At 43.4% G+C, this 13928-nt stretch overlaps 1 protein-coding gene across 2 annotated transcripts in view; it reads right to left on the reverse strand.

The window, feature by feature from the left end:
* The window catches only part of GRIN2B (glutamate ionotropic receptor NMDA type subunit 2B), a 422075-nt gene that overhangs the window by 37212 nt on the left and 370935 nt on the right, over positions 1–13928 (reverse strand). For both annotated transcript variants that reach the window (XM_074006302.1, XM_015430403.4), the window contains one exon: positions 11276–11505. In XM_074006302.1, coding sequence (XP_073862403.1) covers positions 11276–11505 — 230 coding nt within the window. The remainder of the gene's footprint in view (positions 1–11275; positions 11506–13928) is intronic.

Consider the following 13928-nt stretch of genomic DNA (forward strand, 5'->3'; position numbering starts at 1 on the left):
TCCTGGAACCCTCATTTTCTAGTTGTGTGACTTAGGCGAATTTGCTTAATCCTTAGATGACTCTCCTCATCTGTAAAATGATGTTAATAATGGTGATCTCAAAGGGTGGGCATAAAGATTAAAAGTAGTGAGGCAGGAGAATAGGGTCTGGAGGAAAGGAACTTAAGGCCAACTCCTGCTGAATGAAGTAAAAACACCAAGGTCTGGGGGCAGGGAATCTAAGGTCAATTTGCATTGACTTCCCAAAGCTGGATCAAAAAGAAAAAACCTGGGCCTGGGGGCAGGGAACCTAAGGCCAATTAATGCAAACTTCCTGAAGCTAAACCGAAAGGAAAAACCCTATCTCCCATTCCCAGTAGCAAAGGATCAAAGGCTATTCTGCCTACCAACCTCCTCCTTCCACCAAGTCTCAGATGGAAAAGGGAGAGTGCCTTGGATTGGCCGTGGGCCAAGCAGGCACCGTCCCTTTTTCTGCATAGGATACCAGTTCACCTCAGCCTTTAATTAGCCACAGACCAAATCCTTCATCCAGATAAGGGGTAGCCAATAGGAACCTCGAATGGGGTTCTTTAAACCCAGAAAACTTTGTAACCAGGCCCTTGAGCCACTTGCTCGGGCCCACTCCCACCCCATGGAGTGCTTTCTCACTTTCATAAATTCCTGCTTTTGCTGCTTTGTTCCTGTGTTTCATTACTCAGTTACTTTGTTTGTGTGCTTTGTTCAATTCTTTGTTCAAAATACCAAGGACCTGGACAACTTCTGGTCAAGACCCTCCATCGGTAACAAGAGAACCATACGTGAAGAGTTTAATAGTAGGCTTGGCACATAATATATGTTCATTACACAGTTCAATAATAAAGGCAGAGAGAAATAGGCAGGTTTGGCCCCAGGAATCCCAGTGGCTATCATCTAGCCAAGAATTAAAACTCAATGTGATGCCAGCTCTTACAGATCCTGCATTCATTCTAGTTGTTCTCCTCCCACTCTAGGGTGGGGTGGAAGGTGGTGATGGCAGGGAAAGGAGGAGCTGTAGAGGCAGGAAAGCACTTCCTTGGCTGGCACTGCAGTGGTCTGGCATTGCCACTCCCTAGGCATGGCAGATGTCTTCCTTGCCAGGCAAGTTCTGGGTTCCCCAGAGACGCTCTCAGGTAAAACATTGGACCAACCTCAGTGCAGCTGGTCATTTACATCAGTCTCTCCAGCTTCTCCATTGGACAGCACCCCTCCTGACTCTTTCTGTTGCAGTTGCCTTATCTTGGGCTTGAAAAGCACCTCCTGCGACCTCAGGCCCAGACTGATTCCCTCCTTCCCATATGGCCTCATCTGGTCTTGAGAAACAGATCTATCTGGCCGTTCAGGGGAGTATGGCCCACCAACCAGGGACCAGCTCTCACCAAGACCTGTTACCTTCAGTCTTCTCAGGTATGGGTCAAATGCCAGCCCTTCTCCATTGTAACTGCAGGGGCTGGATATCAAGCTCTCTAGATGAACCCCTCAAAGCAGCTTCAGTAGGTAAAAAGTACAGAAAAAAGAATTCACAGCCCTCCAGTAGCTACCCCCCCCCCCACCACCCCAAAGTAGTTTTCTCTCACAATCCTTTTCTTACTTTTGATTTCCTGGCTACCTCCTTGGCAGAGTAGTACCACACAGGTGGGAGCTTTTGGCACCTGTACTTTTATTTCCAGCCAGTTGCACAGAGTCCTACTTGGTTTGAAAGGGTTCTCCAAATAATTTTGATATCAACACACTATTCTACCCCACCGCTTCCCTGGCAGCTACTCCTCCCTGTGCACCCCAAACAGAAACAACTTCTCATACTGACTAGCCATGTACTTTTTAAAGTGAAGACCTGAGGCCTTGAGCCTCCTCCTCCTGACTTCCTCCTGGAGTGACGGCTGACAATCCAAGCTGCTCCGCACTGAGGGAGTCGGCTTCCCTGCTCATTTTCTTCTCTCCACTCTGGCCATTCTCGGGATCATGTTGGCCTGAAGCCAATGCTCCTGATGCTCTCGATCAAAGCCATCACCTGAATGGCACTGGAGTAAAATAGGAGAGGAAACATCCGAGACTATAGTGTTTTCAGAGTGTCAGTCACTTGGTCTTTAAATGGCTCTCTCTGACCCATGCTGGACAGGAAATCTCGATGTGGAATAGTGAACTAAATGGTTGGGCTTCCTTAGCCTCAGGGAATCTCAGACCCCCATCAGCCCTAGCATATGCCCAGTTAGGCCGAAAGGTTCCAGAAATATAGCAGGCTGCACACCTTTTCCACTCTTGCCACCATTACAGCTGGAGGCAACAAGGCTGAAACACAGAAGCCCAGAGCAGCCCTGGCCACAATTTTCATTGTGAATGTAATTCTGACATTTTTAAAACCTGACTCATTCTAGGTTTGATGCTTTTGGCCACATCTAAATTTCCATGCGGCATTAATTTGTCTCAAAGGACTCGAATTTATTCAGAAGTGAAACATTAATTCTTAATAAATTCTCAACCCACAACCCACGATTTAGTGAACTTATAAAAGATTAGCCCTCCCCGTATTAAAACATTGATTGTCTTTTTGTTTTTAATCAGAAAAGAATGTTGGGAAACTCTCCTATTCTTTTATGTAAATAAACTTTGGAATAAAGCAACTGCCTTCAACAGTTAGCTAAATAGAATAGCTCTCCTATAGAAACAGAGACTTGGCTGTAAGTAGATTTGAAATTTGGTGGGAATCCTCAGAGCCACTTGCTCCTCCCTGGGAGAGTCAACCTGACTGGGAGAGGTCCCATAGGGAAGCCACAGACAAATTCAATGATTCCAACAGTTAAAAGAAATGCTCACTAGGCTCTCCCACATCCAGAACATCCAAATCTGAAAGGACAACATCCCATGCTATGTACTTTGATTTTTGTTAATTAAAATTGTTTGTTGCCTATTTCTGGCTTTAATTTTGGGCCTAGTTCAATTCAATGCAGGTGAGAAAACTGTGAATTCATACTCATGCTAGTTTGCATAGTTGCATTAAAAACATTGTAGTTTCAGGAAGCCTCTGGTCCTCTAATATCTTGCATAGGGATACCTTTCTAAGAAGGGCAATACAGAGCAGATCTAGGACAGTGTTGGCTTCTGACTACCTCCCTCCCTCCCTTCCTTCCTTCCTCTTTCCCCTCATACTCTCTCCATCTGTCTGCTTCCTTCTCCTTCCTTCATTTCATTTCATTTTTGTGTTTCACAAAAAGATGAGTCTACTAATAGCAGAATAACAGAAAGCCAGATTCTTTACCCAGCTAAGAAAGACAAACTTTCTGATATCCATTTAGTAAACCTTCTATGCACATGGGAAACGTGTGTTCCTTGTGCAGCTTTGTGAGTGCTAAGTTACTATTTACCCGGTTATCTTGGTACCTTTATGTAGTCTTGGAGGGTAGGGCTGTGTGTGTGTGTGTGTGTGTGCGCGCGCGCGCGCACACGCGTGTGTGCACGTGCATTCTTGTGTAACAGGGAGGATAAGGCTACAAGAAGAGAGAGGAGGCCTATTTGCTTTTGATGAGAAAAGAGTTCCCTGTGCCTGTTGATCAAATAAAGTTTCTTCCAGTTCTGTGATTTAAACAACATGGCACAGTCTAGAATATGAGAAGAGTGCATTAGTGTTTTTCTGCACAAAGGAATTGTGAAAATGATACATCTTATGGAGACATGTCCTCAATTCCCTTTGATAAGGATATCACTACTAAAAGGCCTAGTAGAAGGTAGTGGGGAAGTGTGCACATAAGCAGTATAGTATGTATTGTGAGAAACTGACATTAATCCAGCTCAAGGACACAGCAAAAAGGAGCACACTGACACTCAGGTTTTGTATTGTTTCCCTGAAATTAACCAGCAAGAAGAAGACTCTGCCTATAAAGCATGTCTCTGCAAAGCTTCAGTGCAAACTGGATCCATTCTTCTAGGTAAAGGAGAGGGGAACTGAACCTGATCCCACTGTAAGAAATACACACTTTGAAAGAATGGGGCTGGGAGACTGACAATGCAGATTGGGACAAAGAGGAGAAGCACTGAAGTCTAAAGGATGCAATGAGCTCAAAGTGCAGATTACAGAAGAAGTCGTGAAGGCCTTGTATTAGGTCCCTGTGGCAGCCATAAAAAATAGCCACAAACAGAAACTTATTCTCACATAGTTCTGAAGGCCAGAAGTTCCAAAACAAGGTGTTAGCTGGGCTGTGCTTCTTCCAAAGGTTCTAGGGGAGAATCCATATCTGCCTCTTTCGACTTCTGGTGGCTCCATGTGTTCCTGTGGCTGCATCACTCCAGTGTCTGCTTCCATCTTCACATGGTCTTCTCATCTATGTGTTTTCTCCCCTTCTGGGTCAAAACTGTGTCTGCCTTTTCCTTACAAGAACAATTGTCTTTGGATTTAGTGTCCACCTGGATACTCCGGGATGATCTCATCTTGAGATCTTTAACTTAATTACATTTGCAAAGTTTTTTTTTTTTTTCCCCAAACAAGGTCAACGTTTGTAGGTTCTAGGGGTGGGGATGTGGCTATATCTTTGGGAGGATACAATTCAACCCACTTCAGGCCCCAACAAGGTCGCAGAGCTTAGAGGTGAGGAATACAGTGTTAGAGGTCATGGGAAGGCAAGAAGCAGGTGGTCGTTCAAGGGGAAGAGGGTCTTTCAACGGGAAGGGGACCACAAAAGAGGAAGGAGTAAAAGTCAACTGTGAAGCCCTGCTAGGAACCCAGTCATCAACTCTGGGTCATCTGCCCCCCAGGAGGACTTGGAGGGTGACCACTACTAGGCCACAGGATGTTGAACTGAAGTTAGGGATCTCTTGTCTCAGTCAAGATGGATTGAGGAATTAGGGCTTGGGGGAACCTGCTGGGGGACAGAGCAGACCCATTCTTAAATAAAGCCAGAGAAGAAGTGGGGGTAGCCAACCCTGATGGACAGACCTGGGGCTATCCAAGACCCAGGGGTCTGTTCTGGACCCATTTGGATGGAGGTCACCTTGGCAGGAATGAAGGAGTCTCATTGCTTGGGACAGCAGTCCATGGAAAGAGTCAGACTGACTCTGCCAATTAAGAGAACAAAACGAAACGCAGGTATCCTTCCCCCTCTCATGCGCATTCTGTACATCAGACACTCCCAGGATTTGGGGAGTTTTACATTTTCCAGACCTGCTCTTGATCAGTGGCTCTAAGAGGAATAGTTGCCTGACAGGCCCAGAGGACTCCCTTGCATGAATCATACCCTTACAGTTTGCTCAGCTACCTAGAGGTCCAACCCAGGCCCTCATTACTAGCTCCCTTGCTAGTTGGTCATGACTGCTACTTTCTCAATTAAGCTATTTTTAGCCCAGTATTCCGTGGTCTGAGCGAGATGATCTGGGCCAGGAAAAGGGTGTGACAGATCAGGCTTGAGGTTGGCTGTCTCCTGCTGGCTTCCAGTTAATAGGGCAGGAAAATAAATTTGTCGCAGTGGAAAGCGTGGCCCCATTTCCTCACACATGCTCCACAACCACTCAACATTTCAGGGTAGTTGTGGAGTAAAGTTGCTTATCACTAGGCTGAGTTTGTTCCAGAATGCATATTTATTTATTTGCCTGCATGCTGATTTAAAAGTCATGCCCTTCCTATATCCCAAAAGAATATGAAGTGACTTCCAGACCTCCATGGGACTTCTTGGAAACCCAGAAGACTCATTATTTAGAAAGCCATGGGGTCCTCATTTGGGTGTTACGTGGCCATCCTGATTGTACCTCCAGTGTGGCAGGCAAAGACAGCTACCCTCAGTAAGCAGATGAGCACCTTTTTGACATTTGAAAGTTAATAAAGCTCCTCTAATTCCTTGAGGAAAAGAGCTGCAAAATATATTTCAGGCAGGTGTTACAATGATGGTAGGAATGTGTGAAATCATTTGCAGCCAGATACCCTTGAGAGCCCAATGGTCAAACGGCAACCTTCTGTGACTTTAGCAGCTTTCACCTCCCTGTGGGCTTCCTTCATTCTGACTCCAGACCCCACTGACCCCATAACTATCCCTTCTCACTCCTGGTGGCACCGTTCTCCACCATCCAACAGTGGCTTAAAGCTAAGGGTCACTCTATGCACAGGCTAAAGTCAATTTGAGGGCCATTAGCCTGCCCAAGTACTGGAAATCACCATTATTCTCTATTTAAAATAATATCTCTAAAAGGCTTATTAAATAAAGTGCAAATGTTACAATACTATCTAATTATTATGGCTCAATTAATTAGATAGCTACATGTTAGTAGGGGGAAAGGATCTAACTTGTTAGGCTTTGATAAGGTAGATGGGAAGGTAGGAAGAAAAGTGAATAACTGGAAAAAGCATCAAATAGCATCAGTGTCTAAACAGGGCGGCACACTGTTCAGGGGCTATAGTGAGCCAGGAACACCATAAGGGCAAATTACTTAACCTCTCCAAGCTTCAGTTGCCTCATCTACAAATAAAGATATTAATAGCACCATTGCATAAGATAATCTATGAAATATATTTGGCATGATGCCTGGCTTGTAAGAGCTGAAAAAAAATCTTAGCTGGGATGTTATCATTGAAGTTATATTATTATTATTAATAATAGTAACAATGATAATCATTATTATTAGTAGTAATAGTAGTGGTGGTGGTAATGTGCTCTGTTAAGTGGAATCAAGGCATTACATTAAAGGATAGGGAATTAAATAAGAAAGTGGGGGCAGGGGTGTCAATACCAATCCTTATCTATGTCACAGCTTTCCCTGAGATTAGCTACAAGAGAAACACCCTGGCAGAGTGATGTTAGAGCCAAATACACAGGAACTCAAATTTTGGCTCTGTCACTTGATAATGTATAACTTTGGGGAAGTTACTAGTTTTCCAGAGTCTCGGTGTTCCTATTTGTAAAATGAGAATAATCATACCTGTATGAAGATTATCCAAATAGCATACACAGAGCATACAAAATGTACCTAGTGCCCAGCAAATACGTCCCCCTCCCTCACTGGCCAAGCTCTTTTTCCTTCATACTATGGTTGGCAGACTGCAAAATGAGAAATCCATCTGGATGGGTGAGAAATATGAGAATGTATTGTGGGCTCTTTGTTAAGAGAAGAAAGATGTCACTAGCTCCCTTACACCCTCCTCCCACTGGGGGAGCTGATGGAATGTACAGTCGGGCTGCTGAACGTTAGAACTTGCACCCATATTTAGGTACAGCATGTAGTGGAACAATTCTGAATTCACTGTAATGTGCTACCGCAAAATGGAAGCCTTCCAGTATAAAGAAGCACAAAAATAGGTTTTCATGGAAATTTAACTCTGGTTTTCTACCTTAACATAAATGAAATCTGAGTACATTTTTTTTTTCTGCAAAAAAAGCTGAAGATAATTCTTTAAAAAGCTATAAATTGAATGGCTACAAATATCTTTCCATTATCACTCCAAGATATTTATCATTTGATCTGAGTTATATGGAAGATATATCACCTGTAATAGTCAAAACAAGTTTAGGAACCCTTCTCCATTTTAAATGTTACTTCCTTGATGAAAATCTAATCACATTGGAAAATAATCTTCAAAATCACCTCATTTCTTTTCTCAACATTATTGTTTGAATGTCTTTATTCTTTTCCTAAATTCACAGAATATACTTCCCCTCACACATTACCATACCCTGTCCTATGAATTTGTTTTCTTTAGGTGTTTTGAAGTAAGACTATAAGAATTTTAACGTTTTAAGTATACTTTCAGGAAACTCTTTCTGATTTATGTAACTGTCTCTGACACTGATATGTAGTCATTAGTTACTTAAGTATTTTCTATAATTATATAAGTCATGTTGACAGATTCTGGTAGGGTACTTCCACTTTACTGTTTTGTCATCTGCAAAGTTCTGAAATGTATCAGATAACCATTTACAAATTAAACAGCTGTTAAGGGGTACTTGCTGACTCATTGCTTTCTTTGCCTGTGATGCTGGGTCCACTGTTTTCACCAGGGGTTCTTAAGTAAATACAGCCTCTCTTCCTCTCTCCCCACAGTCTTTTTTTTTTTTTTTTTGTCTTAATGATGACCAACTTACGGTCATTGACTTTGTGGAATTCACGGTCAGATAGAGGAATAGGTGGTCAGGTATAGGCCTATAGATTATTGCAACAGAATGTGGAAGATACGTGTTATAATAAAGATTTGAATAGTTGCCGTAATAGGGCATGGAATGACTAATTTCCCAGATGAGCTAGGGAAAGCTCCACAAATAAAGGGATCTCTAATCTAGGTTTTGAAGCTTCAGTAGAAGTTCGATGAATGAAAAAGTGGGGAAAAAAGCCTCCTAGGCAGATGCACAGATAGAGGTATAGTTGAAAAAGATGAAGAATTGTGGATACCCAGGATATCAGATGCAGGAACCCAAGAATTGGCCAATGAGACTACAGAGCTGGTGTCACAGTGGAAATTATTTCAAAGGTCTTGAAAGTCTCCCTCTCTCTCTCTCTTTCTCTCTCTCTCTCTCTCTCTCTCTCTCTCTCTCTCTCTCTCTCTCACACACACACACACACACACACACACACACACACACACACACACACACAAACTGCCTTCATTCTATAAAACAAACTGATGGGCTCCAACTTTTTAGAACATAATCAACATGGTATGGAGGGCAGACGTGCATATCCTATCTGCTTTAAGAAGCCTAGATATGATACTTATTTCAAGATCGTGGAAAAGAAAACTATCTTCCTCCGTGTCTCAGTTATGCTCAGTTCAAACAGAAAGGCATTCAGTTATTACTGCATGGCCCATGAGGGTAAGAGAAAGATAAGTGCAGTATACCAAGTAATTTTTGAGACACTGGAAGGAAACATTTTGATACCCATGGAGATCCTCCACTTAACAGCCCAGACCCTTAGGAAGATCTGTGACCTACCTCATCTCTGCCATATTGATGCATAGTGACATGATCTCACCATACAGTGCTATAACCATGCACAGGACATGATACACTACACCCCTGCCCTGCCATGTCAATCATGGTGACATGGCCCTGCTATACTCTGTGTGGGTACACAGTCTACTACATCTCTGCCACAGCCGCGTGTGAAGACATGGTCTGCCATACTTCTGACAAGTCTACACATGGGACATGGCCCATCAAGTTTCTGCAACATCCATGTTTTAGGGTGGTGCCTTAGTGCATTTTGTGTTGCTATAGAGGAATACCTGAGACTAGGTAATTTATAAAGAAAAAAAGAGGTTCAGTTGGCTTACAATTCTGATATCTGGAAAAGTTCAAGTTTGGGCATCTGGTGACATCATCAGGCTGCTTCCACTCATGGTGGAAGGGGCAGGGGAGCCAGCATGTGCAGAGATCATATGGCAAGAGAGGAAGCAAGCGGGAGGGGAGGTGCCAGGCTCTTTTTAACAATCAGCTTTTGGGGCAATTCTCATGGAAACTAACAAAGCAGGAACTCACTCAGTCCCGCCCCTCCCAAGGAAGGCACTAATCTGTTCATGGGAGATCCACCCCATGACCCAAACACTGCCCATTAGGCCCCACCTTCCACACTGGGGATCAAGTTTCGACATGAGATTTAAAGGGATCAGACATCCAAACAATAGGAGGTGGGCGTGGTCCACCTTACCCTAAGCCACATCCAAGTAATGAGCCCTGTGGTTGTTGTCAGCCCAACTACTGTCCAGGTTCCAGAAATAGTCACCAAAAGGTAATTATGGTAGTGGCTGCAAAGGGGGGTGAAAGGAGGTATCTAACTCAAATTTTAGTTAGGGTCATGATGAAAGATGTTGATGAAGAAACAGAGACAGGTTTAAAAACAGATTAATAAATGGATGAATATATAAATAAATGTATCATAAATCTTGAGATGAGAGAAGTAAATAAAAGCTTCCAAATAAAAAAGTCCGAGAGAGAGATTTTTTTTTTTTAAATAAGGAATAAAAAGCAAAAAGGAAGACAAATCAGAGAAAGAGATAACACAAAGGGGGTAAACACAGTGGAATATATATATATTCCTTGGGCCATCATGCGCCCATCTCCTCAGTGTGGGTACACAGCAGCAGCCCTCTACTAACCCACACTGGCAGCCCTGTGCAGATAGGCCACCCAACCACATCCAACAGGAGGTACCATGCACTCAGAAAAATATATATATATATTCATTTTCTCAAGATACTGTTTATCTTCTCCACATGCTTTTAAATGTTCTTGATAAGTAGAGATGTAGAAGGAAAAATCAGAATCTGAGCCCCTGAAGAGAATATGTCCTCCTTCTCATTCTTCTCAGACCATTTGCTTAAGTGTGTAGGGTTTTAGGTTGGGCAAATCTAACCCATGTGCAAAGTACTATTTGGTCTGAAGACACACCTGTCTGTATCTCATGGCTTCATCCTGGGGGGGTGGGGGTGGGAGTGGAAAAATGTCACGTTTTCTAAATCTTAAGGAAATAGAGTAGAAAATTTGTTGTAAGCGCAAGTCTCCAAAATTATTTTGGCCACAAGCTTTATGGGACACTCCACGGAAGTGGCTCCCATCCCTAGTTCTGGTTACATAGTTTCAGGAGACAGATCTCCCATGGAAAATGTGATGCTTCAGGCAGACTGGAGGGTCAGATGTATTGAGAATGGATTTTGTACATCCTCATCCAGCAGTGATGGAAAACAGCAGACACTTTCCCTTCTCTCTCAACTGCATAGGCCCACAGGAGGGGGCAGCTCATTCATCAACACCACTCAGGGGCAATCATCCAAATCATCCAGTTAAACAGCAGTTACTTCTCTTTAAGACACAATGCGAACAACCCTCCTGCTCAGCCCCAGGAACACATGAGTGTGCCGTGGAACAAAGGGAGAGCCCACAGCCAAACACCACTGGGAAGAAAAGGAGGCCATCATGCGCCCATCTCCTCAGTGTGGGTACACAGAGGCGGCTGTCTAATAACACCCCACACTGGCAGCCCCTGTGCAGATAGGCCACCCAACCACATCCAACAGGAGGTACCATGCACTCAGAAAGCTGCTAACATACCAACCCCCTTATTTGCAGCCTAGGGTGTACTAGTGATAACTTTTCACGAATCAGGAGGCCAACATGAAGTCATGTTATTTCAGCAGGGAAACTGACTTCTACTCCCATGTTCCAATACAAGGAAACATAAGAAAGAACAGTCAATTCCAAAAATTTAGAAGACAAGCAGGTACATGAGAACTTTGAGTATGGCTGAGAACAGGAATGAAGGAAAGATGGGAGATTTCAAATGAGTCTCTTACCTTTTTGTCGCTCAAGCCAGAAACCTGGTCCACATATTCCTCTTGGATCATGAAGGCAGCTAAGTTGGCAGTGTAGCTGGCCAGGAAGATGACAGCAAAGAAGGCCCACACTGACACCATGATCTTGGAGGTGGTCCCCTTTGGGTTCTGCACAGGTACGGAGTTGTTAAACACCAGACCCCAGAGCAACCAAATAGCTTTGCCGATGGTGAAAGAGGGGCCACCAGGCTCTGGCACGACAAAAAGACAAGGACGAAAGTTTAAGCCATTGTGACTGGTTCTATTTAAACCTACAAATACACAGGGTGAGTCCCTGCTCAGAGCAGGAAACTCTTCCACTAAAACCGAGCTCTTTTATAGATGGCTTTTAAATCTGAGAGTGTGTATCTCTCTTTTCCAGGGACTCTCAGGAGGGCTGCAGAGGGTTCCTTAGAAGAAAAACCAAAAGCCTGGGGTGTGTGTGGGATGGTCTTTTTTGAATTAACAGTCATGACTCCCCTCTGGAGGAGCCATCAACCTGCCCCATATACAAGACCCTATCAAGGTCACATCAAAACTGAATAACACAGGCTGCCTATGTCACTATGGTCGCACTTGAATCGTAACTGTCAGTTTTTCCTAAATTTTATATTTGTATCTACCAATAATGCATTTTAACTTCCAAAAACATCACCAAGAATTGTATAAGATTGTTTTCTACCATTCACAAACCCTCTTCAAGTCTGTTTACACTGATGCTAGATGGCTTGGAATGCACTTTTTCCTGATTTTTCTTTAGCTTCTAGCACTTAGCACTCAATATTTCAAAGACAAACCTGACCCTGCTCCAATGCCAACACTTCCCAGCTGGTTTCCTGCCGTAGAAGCTTGTGTGTAAAAGAATATCAGGAAGGCCAAAGGGGAAGTCGTAGAATTCTGGCCTGGCTACATGCATCTAAGGGCAGAAAGGAAGCTGCTTTTGACTTTGATTTCCCCCGCTCCCCCAACCTTTGCACACACAGTGCTTGGGCTTCTGCCCATATATGTATTGTGACCTCATCGCAATCTCTATGCTGATGGTAAAATCTTGCCTGTTGTCTGAATCTCCATGTAGCCCCTCCACTGCAGAAATGAACATCTGCCTGCACAGTTTTACAACATATTTGCACAGGTCTTATGATGTAATCTGTGATCCTGATAGCATCTGCTCAGCCAAATAAATCATCAGGGACAACTCATGTTGAACCTGATATCTAACTGTGCACACACATCTGTGCGTGTGGACCTTATTTCATGCAACAGATGTGTAACTAAAAAGTTGTTTATAAATTAAAGTTTTGTAAATTGTAAAATGCTCCAAGGAGACTTGATATTTAAAGTGGTCCCATGTTGAATTCCTCTGTGAAGACAAACAGCCTTCGGTAAAATGAGTAATTGTAAGCCCTCACTCTGAGCTTTCTTTGCAAGTCTGGATTTTTGGCTCCTGTTATTTTTTCAGGGGAGAGAGGCAATGCACACTGACTTTAGTTCTTGACATTGCCGACCTAAGTATATACTCACGTGATTCCCAGATGTTCCACTTCTTACTGATGCCACACAGGCTGGGATCTAGGTCATGGCTTCTGGATGAAGCACAGGTGGAAGGCCCCTGACTGTACCATGCAGTGGAGACACCCCAACTCCCATCTCAGAATACACAAACCAAATTAAAAGGTAGGTCTACACTTGGAAATACTTCAGTAAATTGGTGTTTCACAGCTTGTACTGTGGATCCAACAGAAGCATGAGGAAGATTTTATAAAATACTGCTGCCTGAAACCCTATCCTCAGAGATTCTTATTAAATTGGTGTAGTGTGGGGCTGGTTATTTTAACATGCAACCAAGATAGAGAAACACTATATTGAAACATACAGTGGTCTAAGCTCCACCCTAGACTTGGTGAATCAGAAAATGAGGTCCAAGCACCCGTGTCTTTTAGATACCCCCATAGATCATTCTTATGTGTAGCCAGGATTAAGAATCTTTCCTTTTGGAGGTATAATTCTAGGATAGAGCTCACTTTCTGAAATGGAGAAGGCTCAGAGAAGGCAGAATATTTCTTAATCCTGGGGTTCTCAGGAAGTTTTAGAGGAGTTATTTACAAGGATCCCATGCCCCTCTTTAGAAATCATGTGAACTTTTAAAAACTGTCATAAATGCCTCAAACACATGGGCAGCCCTCACATCTCTGGGTCCACCTACCCAGGAAATTGGACCATACCCAATAACAGCTATGAGTGAGAATTGGTCTTTCTCATTTATTTTATTTCCAACACCCAACTTTTATACTCTCTGACAAGGGGGTTAAGCCAGGAGCATATGCTTTGGAGATCTGATACTTCAGTTGTGATCCTTTGGCACTGGGAACTCTACTAGCCACAACCACCTGCAAATACCCTGGGGCATTCCATTTCTTCTTGTTCTTAACATGTGTGTACAATCTGCCTTGCTAGCGACATCTGTTCCAACAGACTGCCCACAGCCTAAGGTTATCAAAATAGTTTCCTATGACATGTTTATGCTATACCCATATCTACCAACAGTTTTTCCTCTCCTTAACTTGGGAGTGCAACTAGGCTTGGGGCCAGGCATGAAGCAGACCTACAGATTCAAACTAACGTCTTAACTGGAGTA

The sequence above is a fragment of the Macaca fascicularis genome, chromosome 11 (genome assembly GCF_037993035.2).
Source record: "Macaca fascicularis isolate 582-1 chromosome 11, T2T-MFA8v1.1".
Lineage (NCBI taxonomy): Eukaryota > Metazoa > Chordata > Mammalia > Primates > Cercopithecidae > Macaca > Macaca fascicularis.